The sequence below is a fragment of the Cygnus olor genome, chromosome 21 (genome assembly GCF_009769625.2).
Source record: "Cygnus olor isolate bCygOlo1 chromosome 21, bCygOlo1.pri.v2, whole genome shotgun sequence".
NCBI classification, from domain to species: domain Eukaryota; kingdom Metazoa; phylum Chordata; class Aves; order Anseriformes; family Anatidae; genus Cygnus; species Cygnus olor.
This window is the reverse complement of record NC_049189.1, coordinates 8,588,409-8,612,334: the sequence shown is the minus strand read 5'-3', so window position 1 is coordinate 8,612,334 and position 23,926 is coordinate 8,588,409. Positions and strand designations below refer to the sequence as shown.

General features: G+C 62.1%; 1 protein-coding gene and 1 long non-coding RNA gene across 15 annotated transcripts; one reads left to right on the top strand and one right to left on the bottom strand.

Moving 5' to 3' along the window:
• Window positions 1–382: 382 nt before the first annotated feature.
• On the bottom strand, window positions 383–17,716 carry ZNF362 (zinc finger protein 362). 12 transcript variants are annotated; one of them, XM_040533553.1, is made up of 10 exons: window positions 17,614–17,716; window positions 14,390–14,466; window positions 13,279–13,363; window positions 4,244–4,307; window positions 3,802–4,048; window positions 3,299–3,620; window positions 2,955–3,179; window positions 2,374–2,452; window positions 2,026–2,184; window positions 504–1,938 (listed from the first exon to the last, which is right to left on the bottom strand). In XM_040533553.1, the coding sequence occupies exons 1-10, from the start codon at window positions 17,616–17,618 to the stop codon at window positions 1,822–1,824; spliced, it is 1,380 nt and encodes a 459-aa protein (XP_040389487.1). In that variant the 5' UTR covers window positions 17,619–17,716; the 3' UTR covers window positions 504–1,821. The 12 variants fall into 12 exon arrangements, with proteins under 12 accessions (XP_040389485.1, XP_040389487.1, XP_040389496.1 ...); XM_040533562.1 differs by lacking the exons at window positions 14,390–14,466; window positions 17,614–17,716 and adding exons at window positions 10,114–10,328; window positions 15,255–15,304; XM_040533563.1 differs by lacking the exons at window positions 14,390–14,466; window positions 17,614–17,716 and adding exons at window positions 10,114–10,328; window positions 14,736–14,753.
• Window positions 14,352–18,529, top strand: LOC121058249. 3 transcript variants are annotated; one of them, XR_005814132.1, is made up of 4 exons: window positions 14,352–14,463; window positions 17,197–17,469; window positions 17,612–18,057; window positions 18,164–18,529. It is a non-coding gene; the product is annotated as an uncharacterized LOC121058249 (long non-coding RNA). The 3 variants fall into 3 exon arrangements; XR_005814131.1 differs by lacking the exon at window positions 17,197–17,469; XR_005814130.1 differs by having other exon boundaries at window positions 17,197–18,057.
• The last annotated feature ends 5,397 nt before the right edge of the window (window positions 18,530–23,926 follow it).

Below are 23,926 nucleotides of genomic sequence, written 5' to 3'. Positions count from 1 at the left end.
GGGGACACGGCCCCGAGGGTGCCTATTGGGGTGCTCCACGGCAGCCCCCACCGCTGCTTCATTACACCGCCAGCACCGCGCTGCCTCCCGGGCCCTGCAGCCCTGTCCGGGCAGGAGCAGGCGCTGTCCCCAGGTGTCACCAACTGGGGTGGCAAAGGGACCCCCGGACCCCGAGGTGGCGTGGGAGGGGGACCCCAGGCACCCATCACACGCCCACAGCCCGGCCAAAGTTTGCACGTACAGCTTTATTAGTAGTAATTTTTTTTTCTGTCTTTCACAACAGAGCGATACAAAGAGCAGATTGTTGTTTTGTTTTGTTTTATTCTTCTTTTTTTTTTTTTTTTTCGAAACAGGCGCCAGTTTTGGGGGGGGGTTTCACTCATTTTTCAACAGACCGCAAACGCTCCCGGCGAGGCCACGGCCTCCCCCCGGCTTCTCTGTGAACCACAATGCAAGACAGGGGGGAGGAGGGATCTTTTTTTTTTTTTTTTAATTTTCTCATCTTTTCTTTTTTTTTCCCACTTTTATTTTTTTTCCTTTTTTAATAAGGTAATAACTAGCTCTAGGGACGTGTGGCCTGGATTTCCATCGAGGAAAATAAAAAAAGCCCCAAAACAGGGCAGGGGGAGGGAGGGGGGTGTTAACAGTGTGTATAAGAGGCATATTTACACAGTATTAACATGCTGACAAAAAAGATTACAATATTGAGTATCGTACAACATCGAGTCGGAAACGAGGAACCAGAGGCAGGATGGACGCAGGGTGGGGGAAAAAGGCTGCGGGAACTCAAATTAATAAACAGAAGGTAATAAACACCCTGGCAAAACAATGAGTTAAGGCTTAAAAAGTGTATAAAAAAATAACACAGTTAATATCCAAAACGGAACCAAAGAGTACATAATATAGATGAGTTTCTGTCGAGTCTCTCCGCAGGGAGCAGGGCCCCCCCGGCTCTATACAAGGGTCTATGTACACGCACCCGGGGCCAGCACAAGGCAAAGCGATGCCCTCCCACCGCCTTCGGTGCCCCGCGGAGCGGGGGCCGCATCCAGCCCCCCCAGGGGCAGCGGAGGCGCAGGGCTCCCCCCGCTGGCTTCGCCCCAAAGCCGCGCAGCCCCGCGCCCAGTGTCCGCCGGCGGCCGGCGCTTCCCTCTTCTGCTCCCGGCGACGGAGTCCAGCGTGGGAGGAGAGAGCCCAGAAGGGAAAACGTTGTTAAAAATAAAACCAAAACCAACCGAAGCGTCCCAAGGAGGCAGCGGCCGCCGCGGTGCCCGTCCTGCTGCCGCGCCTGCTCGGCCACGTCCTGCTGGCTCCCCTCTCCGGCCACGGCTCCGACGGAGTCCAGGGGAGGAAGAGGCCACGGCAGGGGGCCCGAGCCCCTGTTCACCATCCGGCGCTCATCTTGGTCCACGGTTCGTTTTGTGTCTTATTTCCTTTTCTGTTTTAGCAGCACCAACTTCTTGGCCAATAAATATATATATATATTTGTATCCAAAATGAGAGGAGACGGGGCAGGGACTAACCGAAGGAGAAGACCCCCCCGCCCCCCCCCCCCAAAAAAAAACACAGAGATTCAAAGTGCTCTGAAACCGTCTTTGGATGTCACCAAACCTGCAGTCCCGGGGGCTGGACCGGGGGCATGGGGGCCCGGGCACGTTTCCAAAGCGTGGCCGCATCCGCCGGCTCCCCGCCAAGCTGCCAGGGCCGCTCGGCGGGCAGGGGGGTGCGGAGCGGGGGGTCCGGATGTGGCGCCACGGCCTCCGCGGGGCGCCCCGACGGCAGCGGAGCCGGGAGGGAGGGCAGCCAGCAGGCAGAGCCTGCTTAGATGAGCGAGATTCGCACGGGGATGCCGGGGGACTCCGTCCTTTGAGGCGAGTGCTGGCTCACGAGGTGCTCCACCACGGTATGTTTGGACATGTGCTTCATCAAATAGGTCTCCTGCGGAGCAGAGGGAGAGGGTGAGCGGCAAAGTCGGGGGTCCGTGCCCCATCCCCCCCGCCCGGTGCTCCCCACGGCCCCGCTCACCGAGGTATAAGCGCGACCGCACATGCTGCAGCAGTAAGCCTTGGCGTGCTTGATGGCGTGCGCCGAGAGGTGAATCTGCAGCGAGGCCGAGTCCGTGTATGCCCGGTAGCAGTTCGGGCACTTGTAGGGCTTGTCCTTGTTGTGCTGTCGCTGGTGAGACTGCAAAACAGCGGGCATGAGGAAGGGTTACGGGGCCAGGGGGCCAGGAGAGCCCCAGCAGCCACAAGCACCTAGTCCCAGCCCCGCAACAGTGTTCCCTGTTCTGAGCCCTCCCCGTGGTTCAGTCCCCGGGGCGGGGTGGTGTTCAGGGCTCTGTCCCCCCTCCCGCAATGTCCCCAGGGTGCTGACCTGGAGGTTGGAGAGTTGTGTGAACGCCTTTTCGCAGCCGGGGTGCGGGCACTTGTAGGGTCTGTCACCGGTGTGAATTCTGCGCCGGAGACAGGTGAAACAGGAGGGGGACGAGTCAGGCTGCCGCCCCCAGCAAGGCTGGGAAGCTCCCGCCACCCTCACCTCCTGCAAAGCCCCCGGCACCCACCGGGGGCAGACGCTGCTCCCACGCTAGGTGGGAGAACCACAGCCGGGGACAGCGATGGCCACATGCCTCTGCTTCAAAGGAACTGCAAGGTCGGTGCCTCGCCAGGTGACAGGGAGCCCAAGGGGGCACAGGTGAAAGGGGAGACCCCAGGGCTGAGACCCAAAGACTTGAGGGACGGGCAGGGGGGTTGGAGGCTGCAGCTAGGGATGAGGAAGGTGGGGTGGCGATCAGGGAGGTGGAGGTGAGGAAGGTGGGATGGCGATCAGGGAGGTGGAGATGAGGAAGGTAGCACGTGCCGAGCGCACACCCAACCCCACCAGGGAAAAATGGGCCGAAGGGACCCCCCAAACCCCATGCGGACCTCCCCAGCCCCTCAGGGACGCCGTGCCGTCACCTGGTGTGCTGCTGGAGGTGGGACAGCTGGCGGAAGGACTTCTCGCAGTAAGAGCAGTGGTAGGGCTTCACGCCCAGGTGGATGCGCAGGTGCTGGGCCAGGTAAGAGGCATTGGCGAAAGATTTGGAGCAGTGGGGGCACTTGTGGGGCTTGGCCTCTGTGTGTGACTTGGAGTGGATCTGCATCTCCGACTTGGTGAAGAACGTCAAGGGACAGACCTTACACCTGGAGGGGGAGAGCGCTGCAGGGGCCGGGCTGGGGCGGGACGCCGCGCCGGGCCCCTCTGCTGCACCCCACATCTGCAGCACGGCCGGGCGCCCCGGCTCCCAGCGGGTGGTGCCTACCTGTACGTCTTCCCCTCTTTGGCGGTCTCCCCCGAGGCCAGGATGGGGTAGGGAACCACGAGGACGGGCGGCCCCGAAGGGTTTTCCGCTTTGATCTTCTTGCGGCCCCGCTCCGTCTTGGGTGCCCCCAGCAAGCTGTGGCCCTGGATTGTCTTTATGGAGTCGAGGAGGGGCGGGCTGGTGATTCCTGAGATAAGGGTGGGCGAGGAGGCGATGAGGCGGCTCTGGCTGGTGGAGGTGGGGGTGGAAGGGGTGGTGGTGCCCGTTCCCGTGCTCGACTCAGAGGTGCTGACCGCAGGCGCGCGGGAGGCCAGCCCCAACCCTGGCAGGCAAAGAAAGGCAGGCGTTAATGGCGTGCACCCTGCCCACCTCGCTCCCTTCTCTCACGACCCACTGCCGTGTCCGAGCATCCCTACAGACAGCGGGGTCCCAAAAGGGGGACCCCCCCCAATTCCTCGAGCCCCTCCTGTGCTGCTGGGGGCCACCGATGCCCGTGCGGGTACCTGTGACCGTGCTGGTGGCCGGCCGAGCGTGCAGGGCCACGTCGGGCTGGGGGACAGCTTGCGGGTGCAGGCCCGGGACCTGCTGCAGCTTGGGGAGGGACATGATGGACTGGCTGCTTTCGGCGGGCGAGGGGGGCACCAGGAGGGGCTGCTGGGAGGCCACGGAGGTGGGGGGCAGGTGTGGGGGCCGGATCTTTTCTGCCATCAGCTGCTCCTTGATTTTGTTGATCAGGACGAGGTTGTCCAGCTGCCAGGGGAACAAGGCAGAGAGAAGGTGAAGGGTGAAGGAGCCGGGGCCCCCAGGACCGAGCACAGGACCGGCTCTAATGGGCCTTCCCCAGGTATACCCCAACCTGCCCACCCCTTCCCACAACCCCATGTCCATCTGCCCTCCCTCCTCCCCAAAAACCCATCCCGAGGCACGGCGCTGTGGGGGTCTTACCTGGCTGGGCATGGTGGGAGGAGGCGGCCAGAAGTAGGGGTTGTTGAAGCGAGGCTCCGCCATCCTGCGGGGAGAGATGGGCGCATTACGGGGCGGCAGCAGCCAGCACGGCTCCTTCCCACCTCCCTGCGGGGCTGTGCGGGCAGGGGACGGGTCTGGCCCTTCCTGACCCAACAGCATTCACCCGCCAGCCTCCCCAGGGTGAAGGAGCCCCCAGGCTCTGCACCTCTCCCCAGCGTTGCAATTTGCCACGGGACTCAAGCCGCAACGGTGGCACGAGGCCGACGAACCCCCAAATCCCCAGAGAAGCATCTCTGCGTGCACGCGCGCTCCGCGAGCACTGAGCCACGCCACCGCGCTCTGAGAGGCTCTTTTAGGAGCACGTCTGATAACAACGTGATTTCCAGGCGACGGTTTCCTAGAAAAGCCTTCGAGGAGGAGACGAAGCAGGGAGAAGGGAGCGGAGCGGGAACCCCGGGCCACCAGCTCCGGGGCAGCTCGTTTGCCATGCAGAGCACAATGCCAGGGGATGAGCGGCCACACCAGAACGCTCCCAGGCAAAATCTGGCCGCGTTGGTGGCCACCGGGCACCTGCTGGGGCTCCCGCAGCTCTGCCCACAAACCCCTGGTGCCCACGCAGGGCCGGGGCAGCAGGGACACAGCTTGCCTTGGGGCGAAGCTTGGCGAGGGCCGGGGGAGCTGCGAGGCACTGCGGGTGGCAACGCCCCGGCTGTAAAAGAGGGCAGGGAACAGGCAGGGCCTGTTTGCACGGCTGCGACCTCACTGGCGTCCTCCCAGCTGCAAATTCCTGCAGGGTCAGGGCAGCCCTGGACATCCGCCTGCCTCCGAGACCCCACAACAGCAGCAAGCACGCGGGCGCAGGGGGACACAGGGCGCAGTTTGGCAGAGAAGAGGGAATAAAAGGGTTGAGCACATTACAGGCTTGTAATGCCTCCTGGCGAGGCCCCAGATCCCTCAAGCCCTGGAGGTATTAGGGCTGCTCCCCTGGTACCTCAAGGAGGGGTCGCAAGTGCCGGAGGTGGATGGGATGCAGCTTTGGTGCGGGCACGGGACACGGAGCAAGGCGCACGCACGACAGTGGTGGCATCAGACCCAAAGCCCAGCCCAGGCTGAAAGAAAACCAAACCCAAGCCCAAGCGAAATGATCTACAACAGCCATAAGCAGCTCAGCGCTTGCTCCTGGAAAGCCCCGCTGCAGTGGGGCCGGGAGATTTATAGGGACGCTAAACACTGCGGAAAAATTAATTCTAAATCCATCTTTGGTTAATAGAAAACATCTGAATGGGGACGGCAAGAAAATGACAACAACGTAACAGCCTGACATAAACAGGCATGAAAGCAGCCCAGCAGACCTCGGCAGGGGCATGTTTAGGGGTAAGCGTTTAAGAGGCCCCAGTGAAACGTAAAGGAGGGCTCCTTGGGGACAGCCGAGGGGACGCGCAGCCTCTCGCAGGATCCGAGCACGCTGACTCCTCTCTCCCAGATATCAAACGTCGATAAATGAAGCCCGTGCTGTTGTCAAACACACCATGTACGGGTATTTTGTTTGCACCTCAAGCTTGGAGCAACCGAAAAAACCCTCCTGTCTGTGCACAACGGCCAGGGGAGCCTGGACCGATCGGCCGCACAGGAACGGAGCCATTACCGCGCGATCGGAGCCTCCTCAGCGCTTTCCCCAGCTCACCAGGTGAGGAAGCTGCCGGGAGGTGACCTCCATTTGGAATATAAACCAGGCCACGGCCGGGATCCTGTGGCAGGGAGAAACCAGACCGACACGGACCCCAGCCCCGCAAGCATCCCCGGGGCCAGCAGCGGCCTCTGAGTGCTTCGCGAGAGGCTGCGAGCCCCCAGGGGAGGGCCAGGAGCTGTGAGCGCACCGAAACGATGCCTGTGCAGGGCACGAGAGGCAAGGTCCCCGCTGGGACGGTGGCATGTGGCTGTGACCCGGCCTCGCTCGCCTGCCGCCCGTCTGTCACATTAACGCACCTCAAAATCTACGGCCAGGGCCGTGGTGGCACCACAGCCCCTGTCCCAGGGCAAAGCGTGTCCCCAAAACGTCTACAGGTGGCAGGAAGCGGGCGCGAGATGGACGCAGGCTCCCCCCAGAGCACCGCTGGGAAGGAGGGCAGGACCGGCTGGGGACACTGAGGCACAGATGGGGACCCAACATCCCTCTCGATGCGGAGCCGCAGCGCCCAGGTCCCGCGCCGCACCTCGCGGGAGCGCAGACCCACCCGGCAGTGGCAGCTTTAGCCTGGCAGCACCGAGGGCCGTTCCTCCACGACCCCCAGCCTCCTGGCGAAGCACCGTGCCGAAGCCAGCGAGCGCCCACCCGCTCCCACCCGCCCGCCTCGCCGGCGCATCCTGCCCCGGAGAGGTGCCGGCACGGGGCCGAGGCGCGAGATGCATCGGTCACGGGTCAGCCCAGGGCACAGCCACGTCCCCACCGGCCGCAGGGCTGGGGAAATGCGTCTGCCCGTAGCAAAGGAAGTGCGGCAGCGGGAACGGGGAGAGGAACTGGCTGGCGGGGATGTGACGACAAGCTCCAGGAGGGCAGAAACCGCCTGCCAGCAAGCACAAGGGGCTGGGAGCCGCGGACGGGTCCAGGCCCACGGACCCTGCGGGGCCGTAACGCCATGGACCGGGCTCGGCAACCGCCTGGGCACCGCAGCATCCCGGCTGGGTTTGCGTGGAAATTTCCTTCCCTGCCTCAAACCGCTGCGTTTTGCCTTTCTTCCAGCTGCCCACACACCAGATTTTGGCTTTTTAAGGCAAACGTTTCAAGTGAAGGTGGACCTGCATCGGGAACCGACACGCCGCACCTCCAAAACCTGCCTCGGAAACATCGGCACGTGCCTCCCTCTCACATCCCTCGTCTGCTTTCACAGGGATGCCCACAGCATCCCCAGGGCACCCCGTGCTGACATTGCCACGAGCCCACTCCCCATTCCGCTCACCCCATCGCACTTTTATTGAGGTGCCCCCGGCCCAGCTCCTGCTCCCCAGCCCCGCTTCCCTCCCAGTCAGGGCGTCCCCAGGGACCTGGAGCCGGGAGCTGCTCGTGAAGAGCCTTGAACAGGACGTCCCAGCTCACTCTGCGCTCTGGCAGGTCAGGGAACCCCGGACCAAAGCAGACCGGACGCTCGCAATATCCCTAAACGTGATTTTTGCGTGTTCTGTCCGTTTGCCAGGTCTACCCCTCTCGTCTGCGCAGGCAGAGCCGTGCACAGGGCATGCGGAGGGACCAGGAGCCCTGCCCCGTGCCGCGCCTGCAGAAACACAAGGGCGAGGTGCTGCGGCTGTTCAAGAAGGTAACCCGCGGGTTACACACGTCGCTGCTCGGGACACGCAGGGGACTCTGGTGTCCCCAGGAAGGGGGGACGTTGGCAGCCCCTGCAGCACCGCCGCGCAGAAGGAGAGCAGCCAGCGCGAGGAGAGACCGGGCCAAAAGAGGACATTGTGGCAGGGAAAAACCCTCGTGATGAAGGCAGGAAGGAAAGAGGGCAGCGGGCGGGCAGGGAGGCCCCGTGTTCCCCCGCCGCAGCCGAGCACCCCAGCACAGCCACGGGCCAGCTCCCCCGGCTCAAACCGCACCATCACGGCTCGGCTGGCGGCCACGCCGCGGCGTGGGAAGCTGAAATGCCCCTTCGATCCTTGCCGGGCTGGAGCGGGAAAACAGGAAGCCGGAGCTATGATTAGAAAAGGTTTTTTTGGAGCCGCCCCAGGGAGCTGCTCCTCTGTCCTCGCAGCAGGTGCCCTGTGGCCTCCGTCCTTCCCGCCCGCCCCTCGCCCATCCTGACGGCGTGCTCAGAGCGGGCTCCACCGGAGCTGGGGGCTCTCCGCACGGGCCATGCGAAGCCACGGCCGCACCGCGAGCGCTCAGAGCGCCCGCGTGGCCCCGGCCGGTCCCTGCACAGCCCCGTGTGGCTCTGGCCAAGCCGGGAGCTGCACGAACTGCTGCAGGCAGGCCTCACCCTGCTGCAGGGACCCGACGTGGCTCCCGGCCTGGCGCGGGCGCTCAGCTGAACGCTTCGGTCGGACGGATCCGGCCTCCCAGGGGAGAAGGGGCTCTCGTGGCTCTGGGCACCTCTGCTTCAAGCACAGACGCGGCACGCGGTCCTGTTGGTCACCCCAGGTCACCACCTCCCCGTCGGTACCGGGGTCGTGCTGTCCGACCCGCGGGAAGCCGTAAGCATGAGGAGCTCAGAGGGGGCTGTGGAAACCTACCCAGCGCTGCCCCAAAAGCCTCGAGAGGAGCCAGGCTCTGTCCCTGGCTCCTTGTCCCTGGTTCCTTGTCCCTGGCTCCTTGTCCCATCGCCGAGCTGTAAATCTGGTGGGGAATCTGCCAGCAACCAGGCTCTCCGCCGAGCGCCCTGTGCTCTTCACGCTCTCGTTGTAGGGTTGCTTATGAACAACGAGCTTCTCCCTTTGTTTTGCAAGTCAAACTTGCATTTGCTCAAAAAATGAAAGACCCCAGCGCAACCTAAAACAGCCACGGGGCGGAAAGCACGAATATTCCCCGTGCCCCTCCCTCCCTCTCCACCTGAGAAGGGCTTATTAAATAATGAGGCTGCTGTAATAGTCAAAACCATGTTTGCAGCTCTACAAACCTGACCAGAATAAAGAGGAAAGAAACAGTTGTCGTGCCAAAAAAAATCCCTATTCCTGTCCCAACTTAATTTTATAAATTGTGCAGCATTTCATCTGGAGCAGAGGGACCGCTCCCCCTCTCCCAGGGCTGCAGTGGCACGGGCTGAGCTCAGATAGCTGGGGGAGGGGGCAGGAGGGGATATAAAGCAGATGGAAAAAAATATATAAACTCCCTTTTTCTATATTCTCAGCTAACTATGAAAAATGGAAGCTGACACACAGCAGAAAAAAAAAAATCCATTAAAATGGAAATTATGAAGGGTGGGAAATACTGCAGCACGTCTCCCCCCGGCTCTGCAGGACACACCGGGCTGCCCAGGGGGATGTTTGCAGCCCCAGGGTCGCGTTAGGGCTCTCTTGCCCCCTCGGGTTTTTTTTTGGCCAGGCAGGAGGAAAAACCCTGGGCAACAGCTCCCCTACATCATGGAGAGGGTCTGCGCAGCCCAAGCGCCGTGCCACACGGTGCCACGCAGGGAGGAGAGCGGGGCCACGCGCCCTCCCTCGGGCACCAGTGCCCCATCCCCAGGCACCGACGCGGCCCTCGTGACGCAGGAGGTTGTCCCCAGCGTCCCTAAGGGCAGGGCTGGGCGCAAGGCGGGCGGACAGGACAGTGTGCCACGGAAAGAGGTGCTGCGAAGGCGAAGAAGGCATCGTGGCCGCCCGAGGGGGCTCCACCGGCGCCGGTCCTGGTCCAGGCGCGAGAGCGGCGCTGGCCGGCGGCACGGCCGGAGCTCTCGCACGGGGAAGGACGGCGGGGGGATGCCGGGGAGAAGGGAGTAGAAAGAGCAAGCAGCAGATGCGCGGAGCAGCAAGGCCTGGCGAAAGGGGCCGGGGACGCCTGGGGCCGCAGGCTGAGCCCCAACCCGCCCTCGTGGGCCCGGAGCCATGAGCCTGGTACCCGAGGGGAGCGCCTGACCCGGAGCATCGCCGCTACAGACCTGCTGCCGCCCAGATGAAGCCAGCACAGCTCGGGCTGCCCTAAAATCACCTCTGCACCCACCGGGAAGGAAGAGAGCCCGAAAAGCCGGCAAGCCGGGGAAGAGGCCCGGGTGGAAGGGGACGAGGGGAAGGGAGAGGCGCCGTGGCAGAGCGAGGCCCGGGGCCACGTGGAGGGGAAGGGGTGCGCAGGCGGCTGCAGCGAGTGGCCGGCGGTGACCCGGCAGAGACAAGACATGGTGCACGCTGTGTTTGGTACTCACAGGCTGGCCTCAGAAGCCAGATGGCCGCAGCTGCCTGGGGAGACGTGTCGATGAGGCTCCAGATTGATGGAGGTAGATGATGGCACGGGTGGGTACGAGCGCCAGGCCCCGGAGCTCACTATAGCCTTCCAACTTCCTACCAAACTGCCGCTAAGTCAAGCTACAGTTCTCTAGGGAACGCCTCTACTTTGGCAGCCCTCTCTGTCTCGCCTTCGCTGAAATAAAAAGAAACAAGAGATTCTTTTCACGGACACGGCACGGCACCGCCGCGAGAAGGGTTAGCTCCCGGGTACCGTCGCCGCTTCACCCCTGCGGCCGGCTGCGGAACAGCCAGCGAGCGGCCACGAACCGACCTGGCACCAGGTACGGGCGGCAAACGGGGCAAGGGGAGGCAGGGGAGGGATCGGGGGTGACCCGAGTGGCAGCCGGCATGCCTGAGTATCGCGGGGTGCCATCGACCAAGCTAAAAGCCAGCCCCTCCACCAGCGCAGCCTCGCTCTCCCAAGCAGGGTCCCCGGGGCAGCGAGCATCGGTTCGTGCAGCAAGCTGGGAGCGGAGCAGCGAGCGCAGGGCGGCTACGGGCAGCTGGGTGCCCGACGCAGGGCGGCACGAGCCCCCGCAGCCCGAGGTGGCATGGCAGGCAAGAGAGAAGGGCTCCAAGGCGCCGGTCGCGATCACACCGTTGGGAGGGGACGCGGGGATGTGGCGGGGGATGTGGGACCTGCGGCCTTGGCCTCTCCTCTCCATCCCTTTGCTGGCTCTGCCCAGCCTCGTGCCATCCCACCCCCCAACAGCGTTCTGTGCCAGTGTCTGGGTGGGAGCAGAACCCAGCTCTGCCCCACATTCTGCCTCGTTTTCCCCCAAAAGCACGAGGCCGCTGCCTTTCTCCCCTTGTAAGCCCATCTCTGCCAGGGTAAGGGGCCAGCGAGGGGCAGCGCGGGCTCCCCGTCCTTCCACCCATGCAGCTGGCACCGGGCAGAAGCCGGCCTGCGTTTCCACAGGATGCGTGCAAGCAGCATTCACCCGGAGCAGGAGTTTTTTGAGAGAAACCAAGGGCCCCTCTGCAAAAACCCCAGCCCAGAGCCGCCGGGCGGGAAGCAGCATCAAAGCCGCCCGCCTGCCGCAGGGGCCGCCGCGCCGTGCCAGCGCGCCGTGCCTGGGCGGGCTCCCCGTGCCGGGGAACGCTCCGTTCCACTTCCAGCCTGGGGGACCATCCCGCGTGGGCCCTGCACCCCCAGCCCCCAGCCCGGATTTTCCTCGGCAGGAAGAATTTTCCCCAAGGCGGAGGCAGCAGAAGGAACGCGAGCCAGGGAAGCGGGAACAACACAAGAAACCTGGGGCAGGCGGCTCAGAAATCCCCATCCAGCGCTCGCTCGGAGAGGAGCGGCTCAGGGGATCGTGTGCCAGAAGAATTCACCCAAGATGGAACCAATTAAACCCCACGTTTCCGCCCCCCGAAGGGCTGTAACTGGTGTTTCTCATTCAGATTTCCTTCCCCGAGCAAAACCAACAAAAGCCCAAGAGCGGCTGAGCAGAAAACCCCATGCCGGCCCGGCGGGGCCGGGGGCACCGGGAAGGGGCCCCACGGGAAGGGGTGCGCGGACGCAAGGGTGGGTCAGAGGAGCCGAGCACGCGCCGTCGCTTCCGCAGGGGCGTCGGGTGTGCAGCAGGGAGAGCGCCCCGGCACCAAGGGCCGGCCCTCGGAGCGGGGTCTGAGCCCCGTTTTCTGCCCGCCGCACCCAGGGCCAAGCGGGGAGCCCCAAATCCCAGAGGAGCCCGCGTCCAGCGAGGAGAGAGCGGCCGTCCAGCGAGGAGAGAGCGGCCGTCCAAAGGCCAAAGGGAGTCACCGGGGGCCCGAGGGCCGCTCTGCCACCCGGGGCGACTTCCCCAGCGTTGGGGGCTTCCGCAGCCCCCCGTGTGCAGAGGGAAGAAGGAATCGGTGCAAAGCAGATGGGGAGAGCTGCCAAGGCAACCCGTTTCACTTTGAAAGCCGCGTCGTTGGAGACCACCGTGGGGAACCGGCGGGATCGGACGGCCAGGTCTCAGCCCATCGAACCAGACGGGCAGCAAGAGGGCGCAGGGCAGCGCTCCCGGAAGGTGAGGGGAGAGCTGCCAGCCCAAGGACAAGCCAAGGAAGCCAGCAGAGAAGACCCCAAAGCCTGGGGTTAAAACCCCAGCACCAGCGGCGTTCACCTCCGGGGGCAGAGGGGACACGAGGACGAGCAGGACCCGCTCAGCCCAGCGAGGCAGCGTTCCACGGGGCCAAGCCACACCACTGGGAGCCACCGAAGGGGACGTGGGGCTGCAAGGGGGCAATGGGGACGGCAGGCAGGGGTGGTCTGCGCGGGACCCCGGTGCCCGTGGTGCGATGCTCACGCCACAGTGCCAAGCGGAGCCGGTCCCACAGCCGGTGCCACCACCGAACCCGCGTCCCCGAACAGCCCCTGGAGCTGGCGGGGGCTGCCTGCTCCACCAGCCCCTGTTCCCACAGGTACGGCCACCCACAAAAGGGACCGCGTGCCATCCCAGCACCCCGAGAGCCAAAACAGGCACCCGCAGCCCACCATGCTCTGACAGGGCCCGACCAGCCGGACCCCGCACTGCAGTAAGGGGGTTTGGGGGTGCCGAGAGCCCCGCGAGCAGCCAGGTGACACCCGGCACGTGTGCAGGGCTGCTGTGACAGCTGGGGACACTGAGGCACGGGCGGCTGAGCAGAGGCTTGCCCCAAGGCCAGGCGAGGAGGCAGCAAAGCGTTTCCCTCCTCCCAGCCCCACAACACAACCCCTGCGTACACATGCACTTGTCATAACACCTCCACCACCAGCCGACGATCCACATTTTTTCAAGGGGGAGGGGGTAGAAAAAAGAGGCTTTTTAAGGGAGAAAAGATCATTTTGCGCATATTAAGTACAGATATTTCAAATCCAGCTTGCGCCCTGGGAATGGAAATTCAAAGCGTTCGGACTTACACCGTGAGCGGGGTCCCCGTCGTGGTGGCTGGGTCCAGCGAGCGGCCGTCCCCTCCCTGTGCCCAGGCGGCCCCGGGCTCACCCCGCGGGGCCCCGCTCCCCGGGCTCCTCAGGGAGGGCCAGGAGGTGCCCCCGCTCCCAGACCCGCACAGACAGATCGTTTTCCAGTTCCCCTCGAGAAAGCCGGCATGCCCACCTCTGAGAGTACTGGCGTTGCTTCCCCTTATCCGCGTCCATCTCCAGATCTAGCTGGGAACTGGTGCTGCACGCGGGGCGTTTTTCTACAGGGGACAAGGAGGACAACTTCACACACCCCAAAAACACAGACAGCCCCCGACACGCGAGCTCCGGGAGAGGCAGAGCGGAGGAACAAAAGCGAAGCGGCTCCCACCTACCCAACCCGTGGGAACGTGGGGTTTTTCCTGAAAGTAGACAAAAAGAAAAGCAACGTTTTTATCCCGGGGAGTGCGGGGCACGGGGAGTTGTCCTGCCCCGGCGTCACCACATTTCACCCCGAAGCTGCCTGCGAATCCGAGGCACGGGGAGCTGGCTGGAAGCGCGGGGCCTAAATCCATCCCCTCGCCCCGGACCCTCCGCCTCTCTGCAAACTGCACGCCGGGAGGGGCTGAAAACTTTTACCTCTCCTCTAAAATATCACTTTAATTTCAAAGGCCTCGGGGCTGGCTCGGCCACCGGCGGCTGGAAGGAGCGGGCGAAAGCCCCACTCGCCCTCCCCACGCGTGCTGGATTAAAAAGCACGCTTGTTGTCCGAATAATCGCGACGCGGGGCCGAAAGGAGCATCCTCCGAGCTGCCCCACGGCAGCGTCCTCGCCGCCGGCTCGGAGAAAGAAAAAGGCAGATTAATCATTCCTGGGCGAAAACGCATCCTCCTGCTCCCAGCTTAGCCGCGGCCACTCCGGCTCCCAGCTCCGGCCCAGCGTGGCCGGGAGATTACGGATGTATAAATAGTATATGCATCCACACGCTAACACAAGGCTAAATATATATGTCCAGACAGACACACAGACCTCTCTAGGCACCACCACGCAAATTTGGGTCCCTTTCTAAGGCTGCAGCTTCCACATTCCTGCCAAAGCGCGATGCAAAATATTCCCCCATTAAAACCTTCCAGCCAGCCAGACCACTTTCGAGACAAAAACCGGTTAACAGGGAAAGAAGGGGAAAGGGAGGAAAGAGAGGGGGGGAAATAAATAAATAAATAAATGAGCAGCCTCCCCCCCCCTTCTTCCGCCACCCCGTGCAGAAAAAAAAAAACCCCCAAAAAAAAAAAAAAAAAAAAGGCAACCAGAAAAAAAAAATAAGCCGAGCCCCCATGCAACATCCACAGCTCCTCTCCGACCACCACCGGCACAAAAATAGGTACGTTCGGCTGCAATTAACTTTTCCATTAGACCATCCAGAGGGAGAAAAAGAGAAAATCCAGCAAAGCGGGCATTTTCCTGGCTGCCCCCCCCTTCCTCCTCCTCCTCCTCCTCCTCCTCCTCCCCCGCCGCCCGGGAGGGGGGGGGGGGGGGGGCACGCAGGGGGGCGCCCCCCCCGGTAAAAAAAAAAAAAAAAAAAAAAAAAAAAAAGGCGAGAAAAAGCGTCGAAAAAGGCGAAGTTTGGCGTTAAGTGAAGTTGAAATCCTCGACCTGCCCTGGCGGAGCCGGAGCGGCGGCGGCGGGCGGGGGGCCGCGGCGGGGCGGGCTGCGGGCGAGCCCCGGCCCCGGCGCAGACAAAAAGGCCGGGCGGAGGGAGGGGAGCGGCCCCGCTCGGTGCCCCCTCCGCCGCCCCGCCGCCTCTCCCACATTCTCAGACAGTTTTATTAAAATTCGCAGACAAAAGAAAAACAAAAATGGCAGCCCCGGCTTATTTTTAACACAGGACGGGGACGCCATATTCTGCAGATCTGCGAAAAAAAAAAAAAAAAATTAAAAAAAAAATGATAAAAGGAGGAAAAGCGGCGGCGCGGCCCCACACCGCGGTGCCCCCCCCCGGCCCCCCCCCGGCCGGTGTTTACCGGAGGCTCGCACCCGGGGGGCGGGCTGGGGTGGTTTTTTTTTTTTGGCTTTTTTTTTTTTTTTTTTTTCGAAGCACCCGGGTTGAATGCGGGAGAGGAGAAGGAGGAGGGGGGAAAGAGGGAAAAAAAAAAAAAAAGACACTTCCTATACCAACAGCCATGCTCCCGCCAGCCGCGGTCCCGCCGGCGCTCCGCCGCACGGAGGAAAATGGGCGCCCCCGCGCCGTCCGCCCGCCCCCGCGTCCTCCTCCGCCCGCCCAGGCTCCGGGCCGCGGGGCCGGCACCGGGCCCCCCTGCCCGGCCGGGACCGCCCCCCCGCCGCGGCCCCGGCTCCGGCCCTGGCCCCGGCCCCGGCGCCATGGCGGACCCGCCGGGGGAGGCGCGGGATGGGCCCGGCGGGCGGCGGGGCCTCGCCGGCGGTGGAGCGGCTCGGGGCGGCCGTGGGCTGCACGGCTTTCCTCAGCCCCCGGTCCTTTCCTCGTCCCCCGGTTCTCCTCGGCCCCCGGTTCTCTTCAGTGCCCCCCGATTCCTCTCAGTGCCCCCCGTTTCCCCTCAGCACCCCTGGTTTAGAGCCCCCAGGTTCCTCAGACCCCTCAGCAGCCCCAGTTCCCCTCAGCACCCCCAATTCTCAGCCCCCAGCTCCCATCATCGCCTCCCAGTTCTCAGTGTCCCCCACTCCCCTCAGCACCCCTGGTTCGCAGCCCCCAGGCCTCCTCAGGCCCCTCAGCACCCCCAATTGTCCCCAGTCAGCCCCCAGTTCTCTTCAGTGCCCCCCGATTCCCCTCAGCACCCCTGGTTTGCAGCCCCCATTCTTTTCAAACAGCACCCCCAGTTCCCTTCAGCACCCCCAAATCTCCTCAGACCCCGGTTCCCCTCTTCAGCCCCCTGTTCTCAGCCTCCAGTCCCCCTCATCACCCCCCACCTCTCTTCAGCTCCTGGTTTTCTTCAGTGCCCCCCAATTCCCCTCAGCACCCCTGGTTTGCAGCCCCCAGGTCTCCTCAGACCCCTCAGCACCCCCAATTCTCAGCCCCTGGTCCCTCCTCGCCCTCCAGTTCTCCTCAGCCCCCAGTTCTCTTCAGTGTCCCCCAATTCCCCTCAATGCCCCTGGATTGTAGCAGTCAGGTGCCCTCAGCACCCCTAGCTCCCCTCATCGCGCCCCAGTTCTCAGTGTCCCCCATTCCCTGCAGCACCCCTGCTTCACAGCCCCCACGTCTCCTCAGCGCGCCCCAATTCTCCTCCTCCCCCAGTTCCCTTCATCGCCCCCCCAGTTGCCCTCAGCCCTCCCAGTTGTCCTCAGTGCCCCTGGCTTGCAGCCCCCCAGCTCTCCTCAGCCCCCTCATCGCCCCCTGTTCTCCTCAGCCCACCCAGGTCTCCTCAGCACCCCCAGTTCTCTTCAGCTGCCCCGGTTCTCTCAGGGCCCCCCTCCCCAGCTCTCCTCAGCACCCATGTGCCCCCCAGGTCTCATCACCTTGGTTCTCCTCAGCCCCCAGTCTCTTCAGTCCCCCTTTGTCTCTGCAGCCCTATGGCCCCCTTTTGAGGTTCCCCCCTCCTCAGCCCCCCAACCCATCACTGGATCTCCTCACCCCCCCTCCCCACAGCCCCCTTTGTGGGTCCCCTCGGGGACTCTGCCCCCATGTTTGACCCCCTGGTCCTCCCTGTGTCTCCCCAATCCTGCAGGGGTCCCCAGCCCTTCTCAGGGTCTCGCTACCCCCACTGCCCCCCCCCCCCCAGCCCTTCACTGGGTGTCTGCACCCCACAAGTTCCTCTATCCACCCCAGCCCCTCCTGGCATCCCCTGGCCGCTCTCTGGTCCCCCAGCCCTGTGTCTCCTGAGCCATTTCCCCTTTTTCTCCTTCAGCCCAGGGTCTCTTCTAGGTACACTCTTTTTCCTTTCTTTCTTTATTTTTTATTTTTTTTAATTTTTTTTACATTTATTTCTCCTTGGGGAAGCTCTGGGGAGAAAACAGGAGGAGGGGGATGCGCAGAGAGCAAGACTGTGGCCCTGTCTCTGTCCCTCCTGAGGTTTCCCCCCCAAAAATCTACCTCCCAACTTGAGCTCAGGTTTTGCTTTGCTTTTTTTCCCCTCGTGTCCAGAGGTTTGGGGACCCTCCGGGAGCGCGGTGAGCCCCAGGCAGCCCGGTGTTGGTGAACTTCGGGGTGCACACAGCAGGAAGGGGGTACCCAGAGCAGGTGGACAAACATCCTGCAGCATGTCCGTGTGGAGCCGAAGGTGCTTTGGGGACAGAGGATGTGGAATTTCCACCTCTGTTTTGGTGTAGAAGACATCTAAATCCCCTACATTTGCAGGTAGCACCGTGCCCGGGTAATAGTGGTGGTTTTAATCCATGTGCAGGTGTGTGTGTGAAGGTATTGTCAGGCTGCAAGGTGCTGCTGGTCTTCCCTCAAGAAGTCTGTTCCAGTTGACTGTTTTTGCTGATGTGCAGAAGTAACCTCTTCATTCACTCCTTGTCACTTCCCGGGCCTTGCTGCCCGTTTTTCTTCTTTCCAGAGGACATCTAAAAACTCCGGCTCTGGTATGGAAGGGATGAAGTCCTTGCCTTTCGAAAGTGAGCAGGATGTTCCTGGGGGCTCTGGGGGCCATGCTGCATTGGCTCCATGCTGCTGGTGGATGTGGCACGCGCTGGGCTTGGGCACATTGCTGGTGGGTGCGTGACACGCGGGCACTTCGCTCACTGGTGGTGGGCGTGTGGTGGGGTCCCACGCACCAAACCCCTCCCCATGGGGCTCCATTTACCACGCCCTCTCCAGCTCACATTGGGAAACTGGTGGCGCTGGGAGTCATTAATTCTGCGTGCTAACAACCTCATAAATCCATGTAACAGAGGCTGGGCTGGTTCCGTCCCAGGCAGACGTAGTTACCAGCCCACCAGCCCCACTGGGAGCGGAGGTGAACCCAACTCATCCCATCTGCCTCCAAGCTGACGTCCCGAAAACGTGAGCTGCTTTCTACATCAGCATCATTCTACCAGCTCTTTAACCCCAGTTTTCAAGCCAGGTATCAAGCACCTTTCTGCTTCTTAATAATAATGTTTTCCTTCAGTTTTAGAGAAATAATTGCGATGAAAACATCTCGTCCCGTTTTAGAGAGATGTTGATGGGCACAAAGCATCACCAGGAGCTGGGGAGGCGGCTCCTGACCACACGCATTCAGGAGCCCTTCATCATTTGGGGGTTAGACTCGATGATCTCTCAAGGTCCCTTCCAACCCCTACAGTTCTGTGATTCTGTGATTTCCAGCCCCGGCTGCCTCTCCCCATGCGCTCACTGAATTGCACAGGACCCAGTTCTCTGTCATGCAGCAGCGCACAGAGCTCGGTTCCAGCAAACCAAGAACAACTGGGGGCAGTCCGGGTTTCCCATAAGTTTCCAGTGATGGTGCAATTAAAAAATAAAAAATAAAAACCCAGCCCTGGGCTTTTTTCATGCTTTCCAAAGTTTCCTAAAAGGATCCATTGCAGAAAATGAAAAAAGCCCAGATGGAGAGGTGAGAGATGCCACGAGCGGATGAAATCCCCCCCGTGAAGCCGGCAGTGTCTTCCAGCGCACCCGGGAGTGCTTTGCTCCCTTCCTCTTTGCAGCAACCTCTCACATATTTGAAGGCTGTTATTATGTCTCCCCTCAGCCTGCTCTTCTCTAGACTAAACAAATCCAATCCTTCAGCCCTTCCGCACAGGCCAAGTTTTCTCAGCTCCTGGTTGCAATCGCTGCCTTCCCCCGGCCTCTCTCCAGTGGGTCGCACTTGCAGGGCTTCGGGGTCCCTCACGAGCAGAGGGGGTGGAAAAGAAAACCCAGACAGATAAAGTGGGAGGCGAGCACCACATTTCTCTGCTTGCTTGGCTTCAGGAGGTGGGAAAGGCAGCCCCACAGGTGCCAGCCGGGTGTAACATCCCCCAGCACCAGAGGCTGTTGGTGCTGGGGGGCTGTGGGGAGCAGGAAACGGGGGCAGGAGCAGGCAGAGAGTGTGGCTGGCAGCTGCCAGGAGGACCCGTAATGAGCAAACCACATGGCTTCCCCCATACACGGCTCAGATTTAGGGGTGGGGAGCAGGGAAGGGGCCAGCGGGGCTGCCCTTTCCCCAGCCCCCCAAGGGAGAGGGAGAGGACGTGCCATGCCACAGCACCGCTTTGCTGCATTCCTTGGTTTCCAGACTGGGCATCTCCCATGGGCAAAGCCTCCCGCAGTGTCCAGCATCGCCTGGGACAGTTCCTGAGCGACAACACCACGCCAGGAAGGTGTAGGGTGCACCACCCCCCTGATTTCATCCCGCAGCATTCCCAACCCATTTTTGCACATCTGGGGCTCAGTCCTCAGCATGTCCTTTACCTGGCTGCCGCAGCTCTGAAGCACGGCTCTCTCCCAGTAGGCACAGACGAGTCCTTCTCCCCCTTTGTATCTCAAGCTGGGCTGGAGGAGTTGGAGGGCCTGTGTTTTATTGCAGAAGAAAGCAAAGCAGCGAGTTCCCACGCTGCCTTTCATCTTCTTCCCCCTGCTCCCGCTGTTCCCACAGCTCTGCCAGAGCAGCTGGAGTAGGAGGCGAACGCGATCAGGCTTCACGCCCCTCCCGTTCGGAGCGGTCCTGCGAGGGCTCCCTCAGGGACCGGACGGGCCCAGGGCGAGCGGGGCAGGACTTGGGACCGCCAGGGGTGCGGTCCCACTGAGGGTGGGCACTGCTCCCGATGCCGGTGGGTGCCCACACTCATCCTGGCAAGGTGACGGCACGCGGCAAGGCACGCTGTCACCCCGCTGTACCTTCCTCCTCTGCTCTCACGTGTGTCCTGCACCCACATCCCCACCACTGTTTCTGGCTCGCTGACCTGCGAACGCTCCGTGTGTCCCCCGCTAAGTGCTCACCCAACGTTTTCCCGTTTGGAACATCCCCAGATCTGTTAATTACCAGCTCCTGGTGACTCAACAGAGATCCTGAGCCAGCTCCTTGAAAACTCCCCCTTTATCTGATGCTCAGCTGTTTATACCTAGCAGTTGCTATTTAACATCCTACCGCGGTGGTGTCAGGGTGGAAGGTTCATTCACACCTGGGCCAGGAGATGGGCACATCTTGGACTCTCCCTGCCACCCCCGAGGCCGATGGCATCCCCTCGTCCCCTGCCACCCCCATGTTGCCAAGTTCTCCTCTGGCTCCTTGCTAGGTACATTTTCAACACTTTTTTCACTTCTGTCCTCAAGGCTGGGGGGTTTTGGCTGCTGGAAGTATTTTGCCGTCATTGTGAAACTGGTGTTTTCGAACCTCTGCATCGCCCAAGGAGAATCCCAGCTGTTGGAGGCCAGCCCCAGACCTGCAGGCAGGGGACACAGCAGGACGGGGCACAGGGGATCCCCAGCCATCGAGGCAGGCCAGCTGGCATGTCCCTGGTGCAGATGCTGTGATATCGAGCGCACTGGGGCTCTTCCAGCTGTGCACGGTGTGGGTTCAGTCGTTCCCCCCTCGCTGGGTGTGGGCAGGGGCCCCTTTCCTTGGCAGTGGAGCTCCGGTCCTGGGGCTGGCGTGACACCACCCGGCCTCTGGCGGCACCAGGAGCCAATGGCAGGGGACCCGTGCCCATCTCCCACGCTGCCGTCCCCATCCTGAGCTGCAAAATGGCATTGCAGAGAGGAAATGAAGCTGGCTGCAAAGCTCGCATTCAAAACCAGACGTTCAAAGGCTCTTCTGCCCCCGGGGCAAATCCAACCGCAATTAAAAGGGAAGGAAGGCAGGGGAGTGCTCGGCGTGGCATGGAAATGCCTCCTTTGCCATAAATCACCTCTGCGGGCGGTTGGGCAGGCAGCATCCCTGCTACACCTGCTCTCCCCGCGCCCACAGAGCTGTGCCCGCCGGCGCTGGGAACGGCAGCTCCCTTCCTGCTTCCCCACATCCCCGCCAAAAGGCAGGAGGTCGGGTCAGGGATGCGCTCCTTGTCTCCTGCAGGAAGAAGCTCGGGGGAGAAAGCACAGGAGGGGCAGAGATGCTGGAGAGATCCCAGTCCCCGTCCCCAGGGCACGGTCCACATCTGTGCGGCACCAAGCTGCGGCTTTATTGAAATCCCTCCCATTGAACTGGTGGTGAAAAAGAGAGTTCATCGAAAACGGGATGGAGCACAGCCTGGGAAAGCCTGGCCGGGGAACTCGGTCCCCACGGTGTCCCCGAGGGGTCGCGCTGGTTTGGCCGCAGGGACCACGCTGAGCCCTTTGGGTGTTGGGTGGCCCCGCATCCCAAAGCCGCTTGGTCTTTGTCCTTGTCTGCAGCAGCAGCAGCAGGAAATCCTTCGGGAAATGTCTCTCTCCATCCTAACCGCATATTTGTTTCCTTTTCTTTGCAAGAAATCTCTCTCTTTCGATAAAGCAGGGCTGGAGTGGAAGCGCTGGTCAGAGCCCAGGAGCAGAGGCCATTAATCAGCAGGAGCGGGGTGGGCGCAGGCGATGCCTGCCCCAAAGGACGTTGCCTGCAACACCCCGCAAACGTTCACTGGCCCTGCAAGAGGCAAATAATTACGGCAGGCAGTTGGGAGACCTGGAACAAGTCGGTGCAGCGTTTTACAAGGTGTTTCCCAACCAGCGGGACAGCACACGAGCCAGCAGGCGATGACTCACGGCAGCCGCGTGAGCCGCGAGGGTGGGCACGCTGCGCCTTGGTGACGCTGGGGCGCTGGGCCCCCGGAGGTGGGCGCGTGGAAATGCTCGTTCCCGGCTTATTGGGATGCTGCATGGGGTTAGCAAACCTGCAGAGGGTTTTTTTTCACCCCAGAACAGCAGGGATTGGGAAGGTTTCTTGACCCCAAAACACGCCAACAGCCCTTTGTGCACGGGGGCCCCGTAGATGCTGGTTTGAGTCCTGCAGAGGTTTTGGGGTATTGGAAGTGTTTACTAAAAAAAAAAAAAAAAAAAGAAAAGTGGCAGTGCATTTATTTCCCTTCTCCCCCCTGCAAATGGGAGGGCCATTTGGTTATAATTAGGTAATGAGTTAATTAGGATTAATTAGTTAATGTTTGCAAAGCACTTAGGAGATGAAAAGCACCAGTGTGGTGTGGCTTTGTGCATCCTCCTGCTCTTCTGGAGGGCTGCAGGACACTGCTCCGCGTGGGGGCATGCTCCCATTAACCCTTGGTGCCTGGGGCTTTGGATACTGGGATGAAATCCCATCCCATGAAGAGGAGAGGCCTCTGCCGAGCTTAGCTGGGCCAGGACTGCATCCTGGTGTCGTCTCGGCTTTGTGGCGCTGGGAGAGCTGGAGAGCGTTTGCGGGAGCGGGGAAGGAAAAGAGGCAGGCGTTAACAGCTCCTCTCTGTGCTCTGGCACCCGGTTAACGCTAACAGAGCTAAAGGTGCTGGAGCCACCCCACCTGGGAAGGACGGATCCAGCAGGATGGGTGCGGATACGGCTGGGGGCTGCAGCAAGGACAAGGACAGCCCCGAGCACGCAGGGGGACGCTCCCAGCCCTGCGCGTCTGCCCTGCTGAGGCCAAAACCTGCCCTGGCGCGGTGCTGGGAAGCAGGCGTGTGTGCTGGGAGCTGCCTGTCCCGGCCTGCCCTCCCCGCCTTCGCCCCCCGGCAGCACCGTTTGAACCAGCGGGGAAAATTCCAGCGGCTCGGGGGCCTCCCTTCCTGCCAGCGTCCTCCGGGCACGGCGTGCGGCACGGGGCAGCAGAAGGAACCGAATGCCCACGCATCCCCCGATGGGGTTTTCCAGCTCACCCTGCTCCCTCTCCCTCCTCGGAGGTGACTCGGTCCCCGGTGTGCCCTGCGGTGGCTCCCACCAGCTCCTGGCACCTTCCAGCCCGGGCCGCAGGGCACAAGCGTGCCTGGTCCCCCACCTCATCCTCCCCAGCTCCTGGCAGCATCTGCGTGACCCAAAAAATCAAGGAACAGAGGCACGGCGGCGATGTGGGCTCCCTGACCCTCCGGCTGCAGCGGCAGAGCCCGCCGGGCGCTCGCACAAGGGTTAACAGGAGGTAACGAAGCCAATTTAAAAATTAACCGGGATTAATTTCCCTGTTTGCCCAAACACACACACCCCGCCGTGCGGTTTCCCTTCATCCACGCCGGCTGCTGCAGGTAGGGCTCACGCCCCACTCTCGCCCACAACAGGGCTCCAGGCAGGGTGCGCTTCCCTCCCTGCAGCGCTAACGAAGGAGCGCTAACGAGCTGCAGGGATGCACTGGAGGGACCCTGGGTGCTTCTCCAACTCCAATGAGTGACCCAACACTTAGCAGCTCCGCTCAGAGCTTGGGCACCCCTTGGCCACCCCATGTGCCCCACGGGATGCGGCTCCGCATCGCCCAAATTTCCCAGTCCAACTCCCGGTGCTCCGGCCACGTGCTGGGGACACAAATTAAATGACGTGGGCTGGGAGCCACGCGTCCAAGTGGCTCCACCGTGGGACTGCCGTGCTCACCCCGTCCTCCATCTCCCCCTGACTCAGTTTCCCCATCAGTACCTGAGGGAGGAACCTGCTCCGGAAAGGGAAGAGTTCCAGGGACTGGCCTCCATCTGCATTTCCCACCAAAAAATAAATAAATAAATAAAAATGAGGGTATTTTGACCTCAGCTGAGCAGGGTTTACTTAAACCATGGAAAAAATCAGATATTGGTTCCTAGGGGGACTTGGGGATGCGAAGGGACGTTCCCAGCCCCCTGGCACAAAGGCAGGGCTGCATGCCCGGATAGCCCGGGTACTTCTTCCCCGCCACGTGCCGCAGGCTGGGGCGAAGCGGGCGCGCGAGCCGGGCGCGCTGCCGGCCGAGTCGCCCCTTCCCTGCTCCGACGGCGCTTTGATGATTTAATTTCAGCATTTCTTCAGTCCCCAGCGGGTC